Source organism: Aethalodelphis obliquidens, unplaced genomic scaffold (assembly GCF_003676395.1).
Source record: "Aethalodelphis obliquidens isolate GAN/ISIS:26980383/991018 unplaced genomic scaffold, ASM367639v1 scaffold3, whole genome shotgun sequence".
In the NCBI taxonomy this organism is placed as follows: Eukaryota; Metazoa; Chordata; class Mammalia; order Artiodactyla; family Delphinidae; genus Aethalodelphis; species Aethalodelphis obliquidens.
In genome coordinates, this window is record NW_020837947.1 from 26,854,906 (window position 1) to 26,878,180 (window position 23,275).

General features: G+C 39.7%; 1 protein-coding gene across 7 annotated transcripts in view; it reads left to right on the plus strand.

Annotated features, from left to right (window-relative positions):
• The first annotated feature begins 991 nt into the window (after positions 1-991).
• Positions 992-23,275, plus strand: part of MTFR2 (mitochondrial fission regulator 2) — a 228,074-nt gene continuing 205,790 nt past the window's right edge. For 2 of the 7 annotated variants that reach the window (XR_003428423.1, XM_027085695.1), the window contains exons 1-7: positions 992-1,348; positions 1,974-2,086; positions 5,969-6,073; positions 6,528-6,640; positions 7,934-8,169; positions 9,645-9,996; positions 15,098-15,272. Coding sequence is in view for 6 of the 7 variants with exons in the window: in XM_027085695.1 (XP_026941496.1) it covers positions 2,024-2,086; positions 5,969-6,073; positions 6,528-6,640; positions 7,934-8,169; positions 9,645-9,996; positions 15,098-15,272 (1,044 nt within the window). In the remaining variant the exon portion in view is untranslated. Of the gene's footprint in view, positions 1,349-1,973; positions 2,087-5,968; positions 6,074-6,527; positions 6,641-7,933; positions 8,170-9,644; positions 9,997-15,097; positions 15,389-23,275 lie in introns of those variants that run through there. The other 5 variants (XM_027085703.1, XM_027085713.1, XM_027085740.1 and 2 more) reach the window with 5 other exon arrangements.

Below are 23,275 nucleotides of genomic sequence, written 5' to 3' on the forward strand. Positions count from 1 at the left end.
ATATGTCACTCCAATGCATTTCTCACTGAAATGCTAGAAGCAGTAGCTGCTTTTTTTTAAAAATTATTTATTCTTGGCTGCATTGGGTTTTCGTTGCTGCACGTGGGATTTTCTCTAGTTGCGGCTAGTGGGGGCTACTCTTCGTTGTGGTGCGTGGGCTTATTGCTGTGGCTTGTTGCAGAGCATAGGCTCTAGGCGCATAGGCTTCAGTAGTTGTGGCACGTGGGCTCAGTAGTTGTGGCATACGGGCTTAGCTGCTCTGCGGCATGTGGGACCGAACCCGTGTCTCCTGTGTTGGCAGGCGGATTCTTAACCACTGCGCCACCACGGAAGCCCAGTAGCTGTTGTTTCTTATGAAGCCAGTAACCTCAGATCAGAATTGAAAATTGGGATATCACCTGGAGGACTTGGTGGTCACTTTACCATCGTAGGCTAGGCCAGATCAGCATTGGCAGCCTGGATAACCTGGAGCGTTTCATGAACGAACATTGTAAGTACTGCAATGCTGCAGATTCCTCGATGACAGCGTTTAGCATCTGCTAGTCGCATAAGCATAAAATAGATGTTTGCTGAATAGACGAATGAATTATTAAACAAATCGCGACATTCCACGGCAAGCGGACTTGGGAGAGCGGCCCCACTTCGGGTCTGTATGTAGAGGATGACACACTTTCCCTGCGAAGATCTGTGTGGGGCACGAACTCCGGACCGTGGGCCTGATCCAAGGGCCATAATGGCTCCATACTCTGGGCTGTAGACACCGGCATTATGGGAGCACCCGGGAAACCCAAAGGCGAGTCTTGAGCATGCGTCATCGTCCCTGCGCTGCCTGCCCCGCCCACCTGTGCCTCTAGGCTTCTATTGGCTGCCTCGCTGAAGGCCCGCCCTCTTGAAGGAGGAAGACACTCAGTAGCCAGTCTAAATAACCGTAAATAACCTGACGTCATTACGTAACCAGTCACAAGCAACGATCTTCAGCCTTGTCCAATGAGGTCGGGCACGGGTCATGGCCCGCGGAGTTTAAGTTTAGTCGCGGGACCCGGAAATGGTGAGCCCATTGTGGAGGCAAGGGACAGGTTCGGTGGCGCACGGGCGGAGGGCCGCGCTTCCAGCTGAGTTACCCCGGCCGAGAGAGGGGCTACAAGGCCAAGCCCTGGGCCAGTGGAGGCGTCGTCACCGCCCGTGGCAGGCAAGCCGAGGCGCACGGGCGGACACGTGTGGACGTCTGAGCGCTCCTGGACCAGGACGAGTGCACGCCGGGCCTAGTCCTCTGCGGATTCCGCGGCAAGGTTCCTTAACGACTGCTTGAAGTTCCCGTGATTGCCGAGAGGCTGGGCTTCGGAGGAAGGTAAGCCAGGCGACCATGCTGGGTTAGGAGAGACGCCGAGGGAGCTTGGGGCCAAAGCGAGTGATGTGACTGGGCGCTAGTCTCGGCCTGTTATTTAGTAGTTAGGTGACTAAGTCACGTCGCCTATCTGGGGTTCATGTTCTTGAAAATAAGCAAGGAGATGGGTGGTACTCCGATACGTTAGTGAGGAAGAGCTACCGTTCCTTTTGCCAAAGCCTTGAGTCGGCCCCCTGACTGCTTTCAAGGATGGGTTGAACTCATCCCTTCCAAGAGTCTCAGCCCAAAGCATTCGGAGAGAGGGCGCATCGCTGTTGCAACTAACTTGAAGGCTTCCCTGCTAAGTTTCCAATTTCGCTGATTGATATTTATTAACCAGGTCCCTTCAGAGGCTCAAAAAAATCCTATGAATTTTTAATGCAACTTAACTGATAAATTGAAGTTTCTTTTACCAACCCTTCCCCATTCCCCCGTTCCTCTTTTTCTCTCCTCTCATTAAAATAATGCTGGCCAGAGAGATTAGTTGATGGTGTAATGTGTAACCAAAGGAGTTTTCCAATTATTTAATACAATTTTGTGCGGCAGTTATTTATCAAGAATAATGTTTTCTAATTTTTTTTCCCTTAAGGTATCAAGAAACAATGTTTCCTTAAATTTGCTTCTGTATTTGCCTCATCAATGTCATTCATATTGAGTATCTTAAGAGAGATGCTGGAATATTTTGGTGTTCCTGTAAACCAGGTAAATATCTTTTAATGGATTTGAATGAACCTGTTGTATTTGTTTGAGGTCTTATTTTAGAAATGATTTATATGTCAACACTCAAGGCAAAATTGTTACTTCTCTATAGGTGTAACAAAGGCGAGTTTCCTTTAGTATAGCTTTGATAGTTTGAGTTAAAAAAGGGATAAGATTATCAGGAACCCATTTATTTGATAGGTCAAATGCCAACGAAAGATACAACCGAAGCAAAAGATAGACATGACCTTCATAGATAAAATATTTTAAAAATATCTAGTGGCTTTATTTAAGGTAATTTAAGTTTGATACTTGGATATAGAATGGCAAGTTATAGCTCAGCAAATTCAGAATAAATATTAAGGAGAGAGGTTGGCTTAGGTGCGAGAAGCATAAGCAAATCAAATTTTGTCTACTTACTGAGTAGCTATGACATCTAACACAATATGCTTGTTTCTGTAGGTGATGCAGAGTAGCAGTACATGGTTCTTGTATTCATGATGCTTAAAATATAATATGAGATATAAGAAACATATAGAGATAACTGTAATACAGGACTGAATATAAGAGAGACACAAAAATAATAGGGGGGCTTACAGAAAATGGGCAAATTGTTGCTGTTTGGTGTTGTGAATTAGAATAGACAAGGATAATTAAAATGTTTTAAACAAAAGTTGAAAAATGATGGAGCCATTAATATAAATGGACAATTCCATACGTGAAACTACTTTGAGTAGGGAGATAAGTCATATGTGCTGTTGGAATATATAAATACAAAGGTCCTGCAGATAATTGGGTATATGGTTCTGGAATGTAGGAAAGAAAAGAGATTCAGATTTGGAGTGATCGACATTCTTTTGATATTTGACTTTGATGACATGTAATGGAGGATGTCACTGGATGTTATTGAAGCATTTTGAATTTCAGAATTGGAGAGATTTAAAGACAACAAAGACTGAGTGATTGTTGAAGATTTGCTTATCAGTAGATTATTGATGCCTTTAGGGATTTCTGTAGGTGGAGAGTGGCAGCTGAACTGTAGTAGTTTGAAGAATGATTGAGGAAGGGAAGTGGCATCAGCATCCTTCTTTTGAAAAGTTTGTGAAAAGAAATTGAGAGAGGCCATCAATCTGAAGGAAAACTGCTTAACCCAAAAGAGCATGTGTTCTTGTTAATGGATAGTGGGAAATTAAGTTGGATAGATAGAATAGGGCCAAGTGGCAGAGGACCTTTGAGAGTGATTGGAGAATGAATACGCAATTCATGGAGTATGTTATGGCAACTGAGCTGGCAGAATTGATGGAAGGTTGTGAGGCTGCCTGATGGAATCAGTATTTAATGGTTAGAGCCGGGTGCTTGGATATGATCAGATAAATTCAGAACCCTTGCCATTTAAAAGCAGAGGAATGGCATGACTTTGTGCAGAAGATTCTATGAGCTGATGACTTTCAAATCATTCTCTCTAGCCCCAGTTTTTCTCAACTAGTCCTATGGCTTCGATTTTTACCTGTCATGTATTCTGTATGCTGATGATTCCCAAATCCATCTTTCTAATGCAGATTGTCTCCTAAGTTCTAGAACTGTGTATCCATCTGCTTACTGGATGTTTCCATGAGGATGCTGATAGGATGCTACCTCTGTATCTGTGGCTTATAATAAACTTCGTTTTCCTTATGGGATCTCAGGAAAAATGAAAAGTCCAATTTTTAATGCTTTTTGAAGAGAGAAAATGCCTCCTTTGTGTTGAAATCACTTCCAAAAGAACAAACGTTATGTCATATTTAGGGGGAGGTTTCCTGTGGGAATAGTTTACACTAATAGGGGAAACTCCAAGCTAAAGAACAAAGTTATTATTTGAGTTATAGAAGCACATTTCATTTCTGTTATCTTAAGAACTGACTACTAGAAAATGTATTCCACTGTAAGTAAAGCATTCTTTTTTTTCTCTTTTTAAAAATTGAAATATAGCTGATTTACACTATTGTGTAGTTTTAGCTGTACAGCAAAGTGATCAGTTATATAATATTTCAGATTATTGTCCATTATAGGTTATTACAAGATACTGATATAGTTCCCTGTGCTATGCAGTAGATTCTTGTTGCTTTTCTATCTTACACACAGTAGTTTGTATCTGTTAGTCTCATACTCCTAATATAACCTCCCCTTCCCTTTCCCCTTTGGCAGCCATAAGTTTGTTTTCTACGTCTGTGAGTCTGTTTCTCTGTTTTGTTTATAGATTCATTTGTAGTATTATTTAGAGTCCCCATATAAGTGATAATATTTGTCTTTCTCTGTCTGACTTATTTCACATAGTATGATATTCTCTAGGTCCATCCATGTTGCTGCAAATGGCAATATTTTATTCTTTTTTATGGCTGAGTAATATTCCATTGTGTGTATGTATGTATGTATATCTACATCTATATCTATATCTGCCACATCATCTTCAACCAGTCATCTGTTGATGGGCACTTGGGTTGTTTCCATGTCTTGACTATTGTAAATAGTGCTGCTGTGGGCATTGGGGGTGCATGTATCTTTTTGAATTAGAGTTTTCCCCAGGAGTGGGATATTGCTGGATCATATGATAACTGCACTTGTGGAGTGCAGCCACTCCATAGTGGCTGCACCAATTTACATTCCCACCATCAGTGTAGGAGGGTTCCCTTTTCCCCACACCCTCTTCAGTATTTATTATTTGTGGACTTTTTGATGATAGTCATTCTGACCCACATGAGGTGATACCTCGTTGTTTTGATTTGCATTTCCCTAATAGTTAGGGCTGTTGAGCATCTTTTCTTGTACCTGGTGGCCATCTGTATGTCTTTGCAGAAATGTCTATTTAGGTCTTCTGCCCATTTTTTGATTGGATTGTTTGTTATTTTGATATTGAGTTGTATGAGCTGTTTGTATATTTTGGAGATTATCCATTTGTCAGTTGCGTAGTTTGCAGATACTCTCTCCTATTCTGTAGGTTTTTTCATTTTATTGATGGTTTCCTTTGCTGTGCAAAAGCGTTTAAGTTTAATTAGGTCCCATTTGTTTATATTTGCTTTTATTTCTTTTGCCTTAGGAGACTGATTTAAGGAAATATTGCTACAATTTATGTCTGAGAATGTTTTGCCTATGTTCTCTTCTAGTTTTATGGTGTCATGTCTTACATTTAGGTCTTCAAACCATTTTGAGTTTATTTTTGCGTATGGTGTGAGGGAGTGTTCTAACTTCATTGATTTTCATGTAACTGTGCAGCTTTCCCAACACCACTTGCTTTTCTCCATCGTGTATTCTTGCCTCCTTTGTCGTAGATTAATTGACTGCACATGCGTGGGTTTGTTTCTGGGCTCTCTGTTGTGCTCCATTGATCTATATGTCTCTTTGTGCCAGTACAACAGTAAGTAAAGCATCCTTAAACTGTTTAGGGCCTGCTTCATTTATTCCCCTTTTTATTCCTCCTTTAAAGGAAATTACATGAATATACTCTGTATTACTTCACTGCTTGAAAAATTGAAATTGTCCATTTTTCATTGGGCCCAAAGATGGAATTTTTAGCTGGGAGGAGGGGAGACAATTTTTCTGAATAAAGTTCCCCAAGATATTTGGCCATTATCAGAAATAAAACAGAATGAATTTGTGGTGCTTTCTCAAAAGATCTTTCTTCCTGGAATCTGTATATGTTAACTCCCATCCCCCTGCTTCCCACGTTTTTAAAGACAGATATGAATAAAGTTTAATTCTTTGAAGAAAATACTTTAGAAGTATGCCATTCTATATTTTCTTTTTAAAAATAAATGTTATTGCATATTTTACATTTTTTCCATAAATAATATCAATATAAACATGCTCAATAGGGTACTACTTTTTAAACAATGCTTTATGTTTAAATAGGTTTTGCAGATTTGGGAAAATAAAGACTATGGATCAGCTCGGAGTATTGTTCGTATTATTGGGAAAATTCTTCCTTTAGAACCTTGTCCCAGGCCTAATTTTGAGGTAAGTCAGTCAACATGCATTGTTTAAGTACCATGTGTAAAATTATCCCAGGTACTCCTAGGGACATAGGGTAGAACAAAAGAAGAAATGTTTCCTGCAAGCCAAAAAACCTTTAGTTTATCCTGGAAACAAGTCATTTCACGTGTGTCTTTGTCTTTATTTTTTTAAGTAATTATATCCAAAGATTGGCAGATGCGAAGCAACCCCTGAGTAGCTTATTTTATTCTTCTAGTTTGTGTTTTATGTTGGATGACATTCACTAAGGGAGAGAATATTGCCACATGTGTAGACTTTAGAATAATTACTTTCCTCAGTTTTTTTTCTCGCTAATAGGTGTATGTTTTTCTATTGCATATCCTTTTTCCTTTTCACTCTTGTGGATTTTTAATTTACACAAATAGTTTCCACGGGCATGTGTCTTTCCCCGACTCCCTGACTTTCTTTTTTCCTTTAGCTGATCCCACTCTTGAACTCTGTGGACCCAGCTAACTGTGGATCTGTAGTTCCATCTTTTGCTGACGTTTTGTATGTGACGAATGATGAAGAAGCCAGTTATCTCAGATTTCGGTAATTTTTCTACTTATCTTGGAAAGTGGGGTGTGGGCTATAATCTGAATTCTTCCACATGGTGAAGTATGTTCAGACTGATTGAGCCTTTTTATTTGTCTACCTCTGTACTGCGCTGTGTCCTGCTAATGTCTTCCTAATAGGGATGACTGGTGTTTTCTCATTTTTAGCCAGTTTTTTCTTTTTTTTTAATGTATTTTATTTTTATTTATTATTTTTGGCTGTGTTGGGTCTTCGTTGCTGTGTGCGGGATTTCTCTAGTTGCGATGAGCTGGGACTACTCTTCGTTGTGGTGTGAGGGCTTCTCATTGCAGTGGCTTCTCTTGTTGTGGAGCACGGGCTCTAGAGTATGTGGGCTTCAGTAGATGTGGTGTGTGGGCTCAGTAGTTGTGGCTCATGGGCTCTAGAGTGCAGACTTGGTAGTTGTGGCGCACGGGCTTAGTTGCTCCGCGGCATGTGGGATCTTCTCAGACCAGTGTTCAAACCCACGTCCCCTGCACTGGCAGGCAGATTCTTAACCACTGTGCCGCCAGGGAAGCCCCTAGCTAGTCTTTCTTAATGCACATTTAATCCTCACCCCAGGCCTAGGAAGGAATGATATTAAAAGGATATAAAAATCACCATGTTCATTTTTGGAGAAAGCTCTTTCCTATACTAAATACTATATTTATTTTATATATTTAGCCAAAACTTATATAGTGTTTACTGTTTACCAGGCAATGATGTTAAATATATTTCAACATTTGGATGTTTTACTGCTTGGTAATACTAACTTAGCTGTTAGTGTATTCAGATACAGGCTGAAGTACAAAACGGTCAGTTATTCAGAAAAACTGGCTAAATTTATTCTATATCAAATTGGTTTATAAATTTTCAAAAAATTAGAATACGGTAAACTTACCCCAACATAACAAGGAATCCTGTAGGACCTTATATTCCGAATATGTAGAATTTCTAAATAAATTAACTTTATTTCTAAATAAATCAATTTGTACTGTGTTTGAAGTTAATAGGATCATTATTTTTGGTTTACAGTCTGAAAGCAAGATGTGTTCCTTCATTCACTGACCGCTTATTGGTCACCTATTAAAGTCAGCATTTGTTCTGGGTACTGAGAATATAAAGTTACATAAGATGTTGTTTGTCCTCAGTGAGTCTAGAGACCATTATAGGGTAAAGAGAGCTATTCTGGTTTTGTTTTGGTATCTTTATTCTTTAACTGAAAGAATTTATTTCTAGAAAATTTTTCTTCCTCCTTCTCTCTCTCTTTCCATTTTTTCCTTCCACCTACAGAAATAGTATATGGAAAAATGAAGAAGGGGAGAAAACTGCTTCTTTCCATCCTTTGCAACTAGTTGAAGATCCATTGACACCTGCTCTAAGGCATAACAAACCAACAAAAAGTGATTGGCCTGAAAGTGAAGCTGCAATTAAAAAAATAGCTGCCCTTGAAGATGAGCTAGCTTTTCTTCGCTCTCAGATTGCTGCAATTGTGGGAAGGCAAGAACTGAGAAACAGTACAAATTCTGGTGAGTAACGCTGGATTTTTATTTCAGTTGGATGATACTCATTTAGTATTTCAGTCAGTGTGGTTCTGAGTAAGAAAAGAATGTTTGCTGCTAATGTATCTTATGAATGACATTAAATATGAAACGATGTTGGGTGTATATATGTGTTACCTCTGATGTTTATTGAGAATAAATTAAGATGCATTTGTAGTGACAGGGATGGCTTTGGTTTAAAGAAGAGCTAGCTATGCTGCCGAAGATTGTAGTTTTGTATTTAAAAGCCTGTTTTCTAAGTACAGTTGTCCCTTGGCATCCGTGGGGTGTTGGTTCTAGGACCCCTGTGGACACCAAAATCTTAGGATGCTTAAGTCCCTTATATAAAATGGCATATTTACATATAACCTATACACATCGTCCATCCTCCCATATACTTTAAATCATCTCTAGATTACTTATAATACCTAATAAAATGCAAGTAGTTATAAATATAATGGAAATGCTTTGTAAATGGTTGTCAGTGCATGGAGGATCAAGTTTTGCTTTTTGGAACTTTTCTGGAGTTTTTTTTTTTTTTTAATTCATATTTTTGATCTGCGGTTGGTTGAATCTGCATATGTAGAGCCTGAGGATATGGAGGGCTGACTGTAAGCTTTTCTAACTCCGTAGAAAAGTGTTGGACATTTAAGCGGAGGGATGCATTAATTTGAGACAAGAGTATAGATTTGAGGCTTCATATATATATATTTGTAGTTTGAAGTTATTGCTGCTATACTTCCACCAAATCTAGGTGAATACTGTTTTCCAGATGATTCTTTTTAAAATTTTTAGAGATGTGACTTGCTTTAAATAATATACATACACACACACTATCTGTATGTATATAAAAACATCCATATAAACACATATATAATTTGTGTATAACATAATACTTATATAGTATTGTATATTTATAATTTATATTAAATATTATATATACTACTGGGTAATAAATGAGGTATGATATATACACTTTTTTTAAAGCAGTCGTGTTACACATGATTTTAGGAGCAAATCTGTTGTGAAAAAGTTAAGTATTTGGTACCCGTCGTAGGTTCCTGCCTAGAAAATATATGCCTGGGTGTTTCTACAATGTCATCATTAGAGTGAATATATCAGTTTGCATGTTTCTAGCCACAAGTTGTTGATCGTGTTTTAGCTTTTGTAAATAGAGGATGAAATTCAGATTGTATGTGAAAAAAAGCACTTTTAATTTTCTCTTTAAAATGCATTCTCCCCCTTCCCCTACACAGAGAATCCTAATTGGATTAAAAATGAATTTACTGTTTGCTTGACTCTTTCAGAAATTACTAAGCAGATGGGATTGCTTCACCTTCCTGGCCACAGTATCATTATTTTAGTAGCATTACAGAATTGTTCCTGTTTTGATTCTAATTAGTGTTACGTGTTATATTGGAGAAAATTTTGCATGGTTTTTCAACAGACCACATTTTCTTTAGGCTCCTTGGACTTGAAGAACGACAGGCCTAGTGGTTTGGGACACATGCCATCATCAGGGACTACTCAACTGAGTGTCGAACCAGATTCGTTTTCAAGTTCAGTGTTTCCCTCTCCTCCTCCTCCACCACCGCCTCCTCAGGTTTCTTCTCTACGGCCTCCATGTTCTCCTCTCGTGCAAACAGCCTCTAATAATATTTGTGCATCAGATAATTCAGCAACTGAAGTGAAAAAACAGCACCCAGATACTAGGAAAACCAATTTTAGTCATCATTCAAAAAACCATAAAGATGTTCCAAACATGTTGGATGTTCTGAAGGATGTGAATAAGGTTAAGCTACGTGCTATTGAAAGGTATGTTGTCATAATTTGAGAAATGAACCCAAATTTTATCAATGGTGTTTAAAGAAATTATTATATTTATCAAAGTAAACATATATAAGTCTTCTCTGATTCCTCTTTACCCCAAATACCCCTCGAGAATCATTTTCAGTTTTTTGTGACTCTTTGTTCTAGTGTCCTATCTCCATATTTTTGAAACAACGTACTATTTTTGCTATTTCTTGATATTTTAGTTATATTTACTTGCAATTGTTAAAAATCTGGAATACGTTCTCTTAGACATTCTACCCCCTAACACACATGCACACACACTTCTTATTACATCTTCCCGATATGGTTAAGTCACAGTCTTTCCTTAAATCCGTGTTCAGAATTTATATCCTTACTATAACAGTAAACATTCACAGGTAAGCCATTTCATATACTATGACTGCATTTTGTTTGTTACTAATTTTATTTTTTATTGAAGTTAATAATTGCCTCCTTGAATCCCCCCCACCCTGGAAATCCCCTCACGGAGCCCTCTGTCCTGTTCTAATCTCACCTGTTGCTCTAAACTTCCTACATTGTCATCCTAAGAATTTCCTTCGTCATCATGGGCATTCTCTTTGTCCTGTGTCACATCACCCATTTCCTGGGTGTCATATCTTCTTCCTGCAGCTTCCTGAGGAGTGCATGAAAGGTAGATTTAAGACCTTGTATATCTGAATTTCTTTTTCTTTTATTCTCACACTTAATTGCTAGTTTGGCTGGGTATATAATTGACAGAAAATCATTTTTCCTCAGAATTTTGAAGACATTTTTCCATCGGTTTCTAGTGTTCTTGTTGAGAGGTTAATGTCGTTTTGATTCCTGATGCCATGTATGAAACCTGTTTCTTCATTTTTTTTTTTTTTCTTGCGGTATGCAGGCCTCTCACTGTTGTGGCCTCTCCCATTGCGGAGCACAGACTCTGGACGCACAGGCTCAGTGGCCATGGCTTATGGGCCCAGCTGCTCCGCAGCGTGTGGGATATTCCCAGACTGGGGCACGAACCCGTGTCCCCTGCATCAGCAGGCGGACTCTTGACCACTGTGCCACCAGGGAAGCCCCTGTTTCTTCATTCTTGAAGCATTTAAGATCTTTTCTTTGGTCCTGGTGTTCTTAAATTTCATGGTGATGTGCCCTGGAGATTTCTTTTTAAGTTTCTTGTGCTGAGCATTTACTTCTTTTTAAGTTCCTTATGCTGAGTTCACTTATTGATTGAACTCAATCAGTTTAGAGTTTTATGTCCTTTATTTTTGGAAATTTCTTATGACATTTCTCTGATAATTTTCTCCTATTCTTTCCTTCTGTTCTCTTTTCTTGGAAAGCCTATTAGAAGTTTGAATGCCAGAATTATTTGCCTTATCTTCATATCTTTCCTTTATTGTTTTCTTCTGTTTGCTTTTTTTTGTTGTACTTTTTGAGAAAATTCTAACTCTTCTATTGTTTTTCCTGTCATCACTTGTTTTTTGGGGGTGTGGGGTGGGGTGTGGGGAACTGTGCAGCTTGTGAGATTCTAGTTCCCTGACCAGGGATTGAACCAAGCCCTCGACAGTGAAAGTGTGGAGTTCTAACCACTGAACTGCCAGGGAATTTCCCCCATCATCATATTTTTAATTTGTGAGACCCATTTCTTTTTCTTTGAGTGCTCCTTTTTTATGTCTTCTTGCCTTTGTGTGTCTTATGCTACTGAAAATATTAACTACAGTTTTATTCTTAGTTTTCTTCTGCTCTTGAATTATGTTCATTTTTCCTGAGTTCCTTTTCCTTTTATTGATTTTGGTCTCCATTTATAGTTTTGGAGCCTTATTTAAGTATCTGGTGATTTACAGCTATGCATTTATATTTAAAAGTGAGGTACGGAAAAGCTGATTGAAGTTTCTTTATGTGAGGTGGGATTGCCAGCTGGTGGGCTTCACAATTTAGTGACTGAGGAGAGGACCTTGCCATTTTGTTAGCCAGATCCCATATTTCAGTAGCTGTATGTCTTTTCTTTGGGATGAGTTTTTCTAGAAAGTTCTTCATTCTCCTTGGTCAGAAGAGTTGGGGATTTCACAGGTGGTGCAAGCTAGGTAGTTTGAGAGTTGAGTGGGGAAAGGGCAAGGGAGGAGCATATCATTCCATATGTGGACTTTTCCTCAATCCGTCTGTTTTCAGGAAGGCAGCTTACCTCCCATTCTCTTCACTGTCATCAGCTTTCCAGCTTTCAACATTTTGTTGCAATTCTTATCTACTCTTTCCTCTCGCAATCTCTTTGTCTTTGTGGGTGTACATCTTTTTCATTTCTTTGCTGTCATTTTAGTAGGCTTTCACAGAGATCTGCCATGTTCACCTGGAAATTCCTCAATGAAGTTTTGCTGAGAAAATAAATGTATTTTCTATGTAATAGTGTTAGGACAGATAAGTCATTTCATTATCAATGAGGTTACGATTGATCCTTGTATGAGGCAGCTAGTACAGAGAAAAATCTTACGGTTGTAGGTACCCGTTTAATCCCAACTAGATCTCTTACTGGTATCGTCGGGCACAGTCAGTGTAAAATGATGACTCTGTGGCTGTTACCATCACTGGAGAAATGACTGAAACGCCAGTAGACTCCACCCTCCACCCCTCTATTCTCTCATTTTTCTAACAACTGATCTTGTTTCATACATTACTGCTAAATCCGACGAGACTTCCCACATCTTTACATTTACAAATTTACTCCCCATGTTCTCTGCCTTCCATTTTGTTATTGCAAATGAAGCATCCTTGATCATGTCCATGCTCTCCCCTTGGTCGCTGGTTCCCCTTCTCTCTAAGCATTTCACTTAAAATTCTCTCTTCTGTCTTCTGCACCATCAAATTTTCCATCTTTATTCTTCTCTTCACACTTGAGCATTTCCCATCTTCAAAACATGTATACCCTCAGCTATTATAGTTTCTCTGTTCCCTGTCTGGTATAAATTCTTGGTGTTGTTTATAGTTTGTTTCCATTTCTCACTGCCTTCTAGTCACTGTAATATGGTGTCTGTTCCCATCACTCCACTGAAAGCTGTTCTTTCAAGGTCTCCAGTGACTCCATGTTGCTAAATCCAGTGGTCAATTCTCATTGCTCTTCTTACTTGACCTCTCAGCAGTGTTTGATACAGTCCTCAGTTCCCACCTCCTTGGAACACTTTCTTCACTTGGCCTTGAGGAAATCATGCTTGGTTTTCCTCTTACCTCATTGTCCACCTCTTATTTCTTTGCTGATTCTTTCTTCTGGGCCTGGTCTCTGAATGTTGGCATGTTCAAGGCTCAGCCCTCAGCCCCCTTCTTCTCTCCACCCACATTGTTTCCTTGGGTGATCTCATCTAGTCCTAGGCTTTAGATACCAGCTAAATGCTAATGATGCCCACATTTATTTTTCTAGCCCTGACCTCTTCTCTGAGCCCCATGCCTACTTCACATCTTCATTTGCCTGTCTCACAGGTACCTCATGCTTCACATGTCCAAAACAGAACTCTTCCTTCCTACCTGTTCCGTCCTCTACCTTGAAAACTTGTTCTTCCCCCAAGTCTTTTGCTTCTCAGCAAATGGCAACAATATCACCCTCAGTCCAGACATCTGGAAATCATCCTGTTTTTTCATTTCCTTTCTATCCCACATCCTTTCCGTCAGCATACAGCTCAAATTTATGTACCCTCAGTGGTCCTCACTGCCACCTTTCAATCTAAGCCACCGTATTTTTTTTTTTTTTTGATGTGGACCTTTTTTTTTTTAAGTCTTTATTGAATTTGTTACAATATTGCTTCTGTTTTATATTTTGGTGTATTGGCCAGGAGGCATGTGGGATTTTAGGTCCGCGACCAGGGACTGAACCCACACCCCCTGCATTGGAAGGCGAAGTCTTAACCACTGGACCACCAGGGAAGTCCTGCCACTATCTTTTTTTTGCGGTACGTGGGCCTCTCACTGTTGTGGCCTCTCCCGTTGCGGAGCACAGACTCTGGATGTGCAGGCTCAGTGGCCATGGCTCACAGACGCAGCCGCTCTGCGGCATGTGGGATCCTCCTGGACCGGGGCACGAACCCTTGTCCCCTGCATCAGCAGGCGGACTCTCAACCACCGTGCCACCAGGGAAGCCTCTTGCCACTATCTTATATAGCTTGGACTTTTGCAGTTGCCTCCAACCTGGTCTCTCTTTTTATTCTTGCCTCCTTATCTGTTCTTCATATAGTAACCAGAGTGATCTTTAAAAATTGAAGTGAGATCATACCATTCCGCTGCTTAAAATCCTTTGGTGGTTTTCCATTGCGCTTAGAATGAAATCTTGACACCTTGCTGTGGCTTGGAAGTCTCTCTAGGATTCAGCCCTTATCTCTCTGACCTCACGTCCTACTTCCCATCTTACTTAGCTGCACTCCAGCTGTACCTGATTTTCTTTTTTCTTTTCTCACAGGTGCCAACCTCCTTGCGATGCATCCACTGGATGTTTACACTAAAATTGACTGCTTGTCATTTCCTTAAAGAGAATGGCACCTCCTTTAAGAGGCTTTTCCTCATCATCTCATTGAAAGTGCTTTCAGCCTAGCCACTATCACATTTCCCTCTTTTATTTTATCCACAGCACTGGATAATTGCTGTCCAAAATGTTCTTGCTTACTTGTTTTGGTGTAACACTGTCCTGCCACCAGAGTGTTCTGTGGAAGTAGGATACTGCTCTACCCCTGAAGCGTAACATAGAGCCTGGTAAAATAGGGGGCATTAAGATTGAATGAATGAATGAACAGTTAGCCTGATGTTTTTCTTTTCTTGAACTCCATAGTCCTTTTAAAAGTTCTTAAATATTTCTTTAAATTTTTCTACCGACTGGAAAATTAGAAAATAAAGAATAAAGATGATATTTGATAAATCCCAGGTTACAACGGATTGTGGTAGAGCCTCACATGGGCTCTCAGCTTTCTGATTACTAATCCATTGTGCCTTCCAGATTTGTTTTTTTTTACAAGGCAAAACATTCCAATCTCTTGAAGATTGTAATATATTATGCTTATATTTCTGCTGTGTTTGTCAATAAGGAACTTAAATTACACAAAGTTTTAAATTATTCCATTTTTTTTTAAAGGTCCCCTGGGGGCAGACCCATTCATAAAAGGAAAAGACAAGACTCACCTTGGGATCCAGTGTCTTTAATATCCCATGCACTTAAGCAGAAATTTGCATTCCAAGAAGAAGATTCCTTTGAGAAAGAAAATAATTCCTGGGAGTGTTCTCCATTTTCTAGTCCAGAAACTTCAAGGGTGAGATTATAAGTTTAAATCTTCAGTTTTTCTAATGCGTATTGTTCATGATGTATCTTTGCCTTCAAGTTCCTTGAAGGAATTAATTATGCAGAATGGGCTTAAAATTGTTGATGCTGTGTGCTGCTAATGTTTCTGTTGTTTGTGTTGGCTTTCACGTTCATTTTTTAGCTTTTAGCATACTATGAAGTTTTTTTGAGGTGAGACACTTGATTTGAAAAATACTTGTGCATAAGTTTATAATGGTTTATCCTGGGCACGTACTAACTTGACATTGCTGTCTGCAGTATGAACTGGGTGTCTGAAACTTCGAGAGGACCAGAGAAAAATGGTGTGATAGATTCAACCTAACCATATTTAAATGTGAATATTCCCAATATTTTTTCCGGTCAAATATGAAGATTGGATTATTTAGATAAATAGGACATTAACTGTGCTTTTAACAAAGCAGATGAGGTCATAATTACTTCAATGACCACGCTCATTGGACACTTAAAAAAACTCATAATATATTTCAACCCTTGACCCTTACGATTGCTTCTTTCTTGAAGTGTCTTTTCTTTGGTTTAGATACAATCCAAATTTGGGGGGTGGTTTTCCATCTCATAAACTAGTTGAGGTAGTAAATAAGAATAAGCCTTAGGAATGAGAGGAGAGTGAAAGATGGACAGTATATACAGTCCAGTGGGTGGCTTTAGAGTGGCGAACATCAGTCAGACAGCAAAGGAGATGGAAAAACTAAAAAGCAGATGGCAACTCAAAGAGCACAACAGAGCAGGGGAAAATCGTTCTACTCAGTTTCAGCGCATGTGTGGTTTCTAAGTTACCGTTGTGCCTGTACAATAGCTGATGCTTATCATGTTGACTCAGAAGATTATATTCTTAACTCTAAGAAGGCAAAAAAGTATATAGTTTACTTTAGAACTGTTACAATTAAAATTACAAATGTGTCTAAGTGTTCAACATTTGCGTAGAAATTTGTAACTGGCAAAGTACTCTTTTTACTCATCTCATTTGACCTTTGCAGCAATATTTTTTTCTATCGAAGTATAGCTGATTTACAGTATTATATTAGTTTCAGGTGTACACTATAGTGATGCAGTATTTTTGCAGTTTATACTCTATTATAGGTTATTACAAGATAGTGGCTGTAATTCCCTGTGCTATACAGTATATCCTTGTTGCTTATCTATTTTATATATAATAGTTTGTTAATCCCATACCCCTATTTGTCCCTCCCCACTTCCCTCTCTCCTTTGGTAACCACAAGTTTGTTTTCTATATCTGTGAGTCTGTTTCTGTCTTGCATATACATTCTTTTTGTTTTGTTTTGTTTTTAGATTCCACATATAAGTGATATCGTACAGTATTTGTGTTTCTCTGTCTGGCTTATTTTGCTAGGCATAATATGCTATAGGTCCATCCATGTTGCTGCAAATGGCAATATCTCATTCTTTTTTATGGCTGAGTAATATTCCTGTGTGTGTGTGTGTGTGTGTGTGTGTGTGTGTGTGTACCACATCTTGTCAATCCAATGATCCGTTGATGGTCCTTGGGTTGCCAATATTCCCTCTTTTACACATGAGGAAAATGAGCATGAAAGTGGTTAAGTGATCTGACATCTGACATCTAAGTGGCAGAGCAGTGAATAGAACTTGGTTTATTAAAATTCTAGGATATTTGAAAACCTTCAGTTATCTCAGAAATTCACTTAGGTGGAACACATAGTTTCCCAGTGATAGTGGATCAAGGAGGTATTACTGGTTTGTCTTACACTGTTCACTGTTCTTTTCACATTTTCTTTCCAGCCAACTACAAGCATCTTAGAGAAAGAGCCATCTCTTTTTGTAAATTTTATAGCACCTTGCTTAGGGATGGGCACATAGAGACTCAAATTGTAGTCTATGGAGAGCTCAGTCTGTGCAGCTGTGACTGTCCTGCTCACTTTCATGTCCTCAGCCCTGACTGAGCACAGTGCCTGACATGTAACCCACTCTTAAACAATTACCTACTGTTGAATGAGTTAAGCCTCAAAGGGTTATTTGGTGTTTGTGTTGCCATTCTTTTTTTTACATCAGAATAGTTTCTGTGTTAAATATTTGCTTCATTTCAGTTTGGACACCATATTTCACAGTCAGAAGGACATTGAACTAAAGGAAGAACTGACAAACACAGCAGGTATAGCCCAAGCCACGAGCTACAGGGCTTGTGTCTGCACCTACAAGGCAGGATTGCAGAAGTATGCCAGCATACTTATCCCTACATGTGAAAGGATCTCACCTCCTGTTAAGGAAGTTAAATGTAGTCTATACACTGAGGTATATTAGTGCAAAGGTCTGAAGGATCTTGACTCTTAAGAATACCTGTCTCTGGTTTTAGAAGATCCAGCAGTTAACTGGCTACTGATGGTAGTTAGGGAAATGGATCTTTTTTTTTTTCCCATGTATGTTAATGTTATTAAAAGCTGAATGTATACTTTGAGTGATTCTCCTAAGAGCTAAATAGTAAATAATTTAATGTTTCTCATTAGAGAACAGTAAGGTCTCATTATAAGGTGACAGATGCCATTTAATGGATTAAGAAAATGTAAACTAAGTCTGTATTGTACTACTCAACAGATGATAGTACATTTGGATTTTTAAAAACAATTTCTTAAAGCAGTTATGACTTTCTAACTTAAGAGCCTTTGAATCTTTTAAAAATTGGTAGTGACTGGGGCTCCCCTGGTGGCGCAGTGGTTGGAAGTCTGTCTGCCGATGCAGGGGATGCGGGTTTGTGCCCCAGTCTGGGAGGATCCCACATGCTGCGGAGCTGCCGGGCCCGTGGGCCGTGGCTGCTGGGCCTGCGCGTCCGGAGCCTGTGCTCCGCAGTGGGAGAGGCCACAGCAGTGAGAGGCCCGCGTACCGCAAAAAAAAAAAAAAAAAAAATTGGTAGTGATCTGGTTTACTTGGCCTCCAGCAACTTGGAGATTTTCAAAGAATATAAAATTGTAATTTGTTCATTAAGATAGTCATACTTTGAATCATAGATTGAACCTCCTGAAAAATCTTCCTGAGGTGATAAAAGAATTAGAAGCTGATTTTGACCGTTAAATGCTAGATTGTAGAAGTATTTAAAGAATCTTCTTGATAAGTTTTGCCTACACTTGCTATGTAAATATGTACGCTTACCACTTTATTTCCTCTGTTCCTTTGTAAATAAATACGATTTTTTGAACTTGTTTGTGTTTTATAGCAGTTCCAATTCACGTTCTCTCCTCACTACATTTAGAACGTCTGAACTTTTTTTGGAAAGAGGGTTCTGTAGTTAGTTTCTTGGTCAATGCAATGAAACACACAAAAGTTTGGAATAGGTGTTTTGTCCTTCTGCCAATACTAATGTGGTGTGGGAATTTACATGTTTCCCTAGAAATGGAGCTTAGGTTCCATTTGGAGGAACTCAGCACCCACCCATTTTACAGGCTCTCCCCTTTTGGAAGAGCCCAGTTTGCTCACAGGTTTCATGTTATTGTGGTAGAGAGTTGGCTGCCTGGTAACCCCTATTTCCGACCCCTTTCTCCTGGCACCTTCCAGTTAGGGGTGGCTGTGCAGCATCCATCTTATAGCCATGAGGAACGGGCTTGAATCACAGAGATGTAAACCTTGACATCACTGAGCTGCTGAACTAACACCAGCAAGAGCCATCTCCACACTTCTTGTTACATGAGAAAGAGAAATAAAAAAATATGCATTGTGGGTTTTCTGTTACTTGCAGCCAGAAGCATTCATGATGATACAGCAAGTACAGCAGTGTGACTTCCATACCTGCCTGTTACTCCTTCTGTGTAGTTTTCTGATACTTCTTATCCTGTGTCAGTAGTTTGTTCTTGCTGTTGTTCCTGCCCCTCCTAGACATTGCCCCCACCTTGCCTTTTCTTCTCTCTTGTCCTTGTAATTAGAGTCCTCTTCCTCTGAAATAACTGCTTTTTATCCCCCGGGGTAGTCTTGCATTTTCAGTTTTATCGTTTCCTTATTTAGAAATGTTTAAGGAACAACCCCTCCCCAACAGCCAGCAGAAACCTTTGGAAGATACCATTTTCTGCTGAGTGAAATCTATTTCTTAAGAAACCTCAAGTTAGTTTTTTGGGGGGCTTTTCTGTTCTACTTCAGAATGAATTTCCTGCTTGCCCAAAGCACATGTCAGCACCACGATGCATCAAGATTGAGTTGACTTTAGATTCACCTCAATTTAGAAGTCTCACTTCCGATGTCCTGGGGGACACGAGACCATGCCCTGAAATTCCCCTTCAGGAGGCCTTCTGAATAGCCTACACTTGGGCTCCTGGTGACTTAATGTTGACTGTAGAGTTCGTGAGGGTTTAGGCTTTCATTATGAATCTATCTGTAAATTATCTAATACCTAAGTGTTATTTATAACATTTTACTCTATTTTAAACTTGTCTGAACATATAGTGAGTGCTGACACTTTCTGTTCTTGCAAGGTATATAAACGCCAACTTCTTTTCCTGACTCTAAAGCATTAATCCTCCCACTTGCCCTAGAAGAGTCCCTCCTCTCTCCTCCCTTTTCCTTGGATGCCTTAAACTAACTTGCATTCTCTTTCTTGATTGGCTGCTAGTTAATCCCTAGAAAAGAATCAGGGCATTTGACAAAACATCCTAACACTATTTTATATTGGAAAAAATACTGGTTTTGTAATATAGACCACAGGAAGTTAAAGCTGTTTAAAATCTTGACTGGTTGAGATGTGCAGATGATAGCAGTGATTGTCAAGGCAGGGAGGGGAGATGGGACTTCCTAGGAGGATGTAGCAGCATCTGGAGGGCACCCGTAAATTGAAAATATTAGCATGGGACTGTTATGGGGATGGAGTATCAAAAGACTTTGCTTTTACAATGAGAATGCATTTGTGCTTTAATTATGAAATTTACATAAAAATTGGATTGGGAGAGAATTACTTGGAGGATGATTTAGATGAGAGCAATGGGGAAAGAAGACTTTTAAATGTGTTTTGCTGGATATTAAGCACAGACTCTCCTTAGACTAGAGAGGTTACATATGCAATTGCGTTTCTTATAAATTGAAAATCAATAAACCAAAATGAAAAACGGGTCAGTGGGAATGAGCTGTGAAATTTTTATGTCAGAAAAGGGCTACTGCAGGTTGGGTCCTCTGGGAGGTGGACTGTGAGATGGCGATTAATGTGAGGAAGTCTATCTGGGTGTGTTCTCAGGATCACACCCCTGCAAGGGAAGGAAGCAGGATTGGGTGAGGGAGAAGTTGGGCTGTAATGCAGCCTCGGCAAGGGCCTCAGCACACCCTGGAGGGTGCTCTGAAGCTGGGATAGCCCTCATAGTAGTCTCCCATTGCTCTGAGGGTGCTGGGTCTTTATGTCTTTACATTGACCAAACATTGAGGAGTGGGGCATGACCTTGAGCAAGGCATCCTTCAGCTAAGGGCATTTCCACAAGAGGTTTATCATAGTGGTGCATCACAGTCCATTAGAAGATTAGCCATCCACAGAAGACATGGGTTCCAAAAATGTTGCAGGGCCCAGCCTGCCTTCCACTGCCATTAGCCTTCAGTAGTATTGACTGTCCAGAATTACCAGAACCCATTACCCTGTCATCCTTCTCGCAGGCTAGTTCTTATACTTATTTTCTTTAAAATTTTTGCAGTTTAAAAATTGGGGACGAAAGAGGTGAGAATGCCTTTCTGTCTCCAAATATCCCCCTTCAAAACCCCCCACCCCAGGGTTTCTGTGTGGGTAACCTATGGTTGGTCTTTCACAGCTTTGTCCTTTTCTCTTCATGGAAATTACTAATGTTTCCAAGGACTCAGAAGCATTAAACAGTTATCTCATTGTGTGGCATTGGGAACCAATGGAAGAAGTGCTGGAAATGTGCCGGGAGGACTGAGTTATTACTTCTTTGGACCCCAAGCTCCTCAACTGTAAAATGAAGAGGCCAAGCAGGGTGTGCCCTGGGGTCCAGTGTGTGATATTAACATTCTATGACTTACTTGCTTGGGTAAAAAGAGACATAATCATAGCTCAATTGAAATGGAGAATCATCTCCTGCTTCAATCTACTGCTGGATAGGAACTAATCAGAGAGAGAGGCAGAAGATGGAGAAGGAGGGCATCCAGGGCTTTCCTGATCACAAATCTCACCTCCATTCCAACTCTCTTTATACTTTTCTTGCAAAAATAATAATAGAAATAAGGAAGTGGTGGGGTTTCCAAAAACAAAAATTGTAACTTTCAACCATCTGGGGAAGGCAAAAATCCCATCCACCGCAGCTCTCAGTTTGAAAGTAAAGTTGTACCGCACACAGTCAGGATGTTACTTAAGCGTGCTCTTAAAAGAACACGTTGTGTGTGGCTGATAGGGTTTTGGTGCTTCGGCCGGGTGTCAGGCCTCTGCCTCTGATGTGGGAGAGCCGAGTTCAGGACATTGGTCCACCAGAGACCTCCTGGCTCCACGTAATATTAAATGGCTACACAATATCAAATGGCGAAAGCTCTCCCAGAGATCTCCATCTCAATGCTAAGACCCAGCTCCGCTCAATGACCAGCAAGTTACAGTGCTGGACACCCTTTGCCAAACAACTAGCAAGACAGGAACACAACCCCACCCATTAGCAGAGAGGCTGCCTAAAATCATAATAAGGTCACAGACACCCCAAAGCACACCACCGGAGGCAGTCCTGCCTGCCAGAAAGACAAGATCCAGCCTCATCCACCAGAACACGGGCACTAGTCGCTTCCACCAGGAAGCCTACACAACCCACTGAACCAACCTTAGCCACTGGGGGCAGACACCAAAAACAACGGGAACTATGAACCTGCAGCCTGCGAAAAGGAGACCCCAAACACAGTAAGTTAAGCAAAATGAGAAGACAGAAAAACACACAACAGAAGAAGGAGCAAGGCAAAAACCCACCAGACCAAACAAATGAAGAGGAAATAGGCAGTCTACCTGAAAAAGGATTCAGAGTAATGATAAAGATGATCTGAAATCTTGGAAACAGAGTGGAGAAAATACAAGAAACGTTTAACAAGGACCTAGAAGAACTAAAGAGCAAACAAACAATGTTGAACAGCACAATAAATGAAATTTAACATTCTCTAGAAGGAATCAATAGCAGAATAACTGAGGCGGAAGAACGGATAAGTGACCTGGAAGATAAAATAGTGGAAATAACTACTGCAGAGCAGAATAAAGAAAAAAGAATGAAAAGAATTGAGGACAGTCTCAGAGACCTCTGGGACAACATTAAATGCACCAACATTTGAATTATAGGGGTCCCAGAGGAAGAAGAGAAAAAGAAAGGGACTGAGAAAATATTTGAAGAGATTAGAGTTGAAAGCTTACCTAATATGGGAAAGGAAATAGTCAAGTCCAAGAAGTGCAGAGAGTCCCATACAGGATAAATCCAAGGAGAAACATGACAAGACACATATTAATCAAGCTATCAAAAATTAAATACAAAGAAAAAATATTAAAAGCAGCAAGGGAAAAACAACAAATAACAAACACACAAGGGAATCCCCATAAGGTTAACAGCTGAACTTTCAGCAGAAGCTCTGCAAGCCAGAAGGGAGAGGCAGGACATATTTAAAGTGATGAAAGGGAAAAACCTACAAACAAGATTACTCTACCCAGCAAGGATCTCATTCAGATTTGACAGAGAAATTAAAACCATTACATACAAACAAGAGCTAAGAGAATTCAGCACCACCAAACCAGCTTTACAACAAATGCTAAAGGAACTTCTCTAGGCAGGAAACCAAAGAATAGGAAAAGACCTACAATAACAAACCCAAAACAATTAAGAAAATGGTAATAGGAACATACATATCGACAATTACCTTAAATGTAAATGGATTAAATGCTCCAATTAAAAGACATAGACTGGTTGAATGGATACAAAAACAAGACCCGTATATATGCTGTCTACAAGAGACCCACTTCAGACCTAGGGACACATACAGATTGAAAAT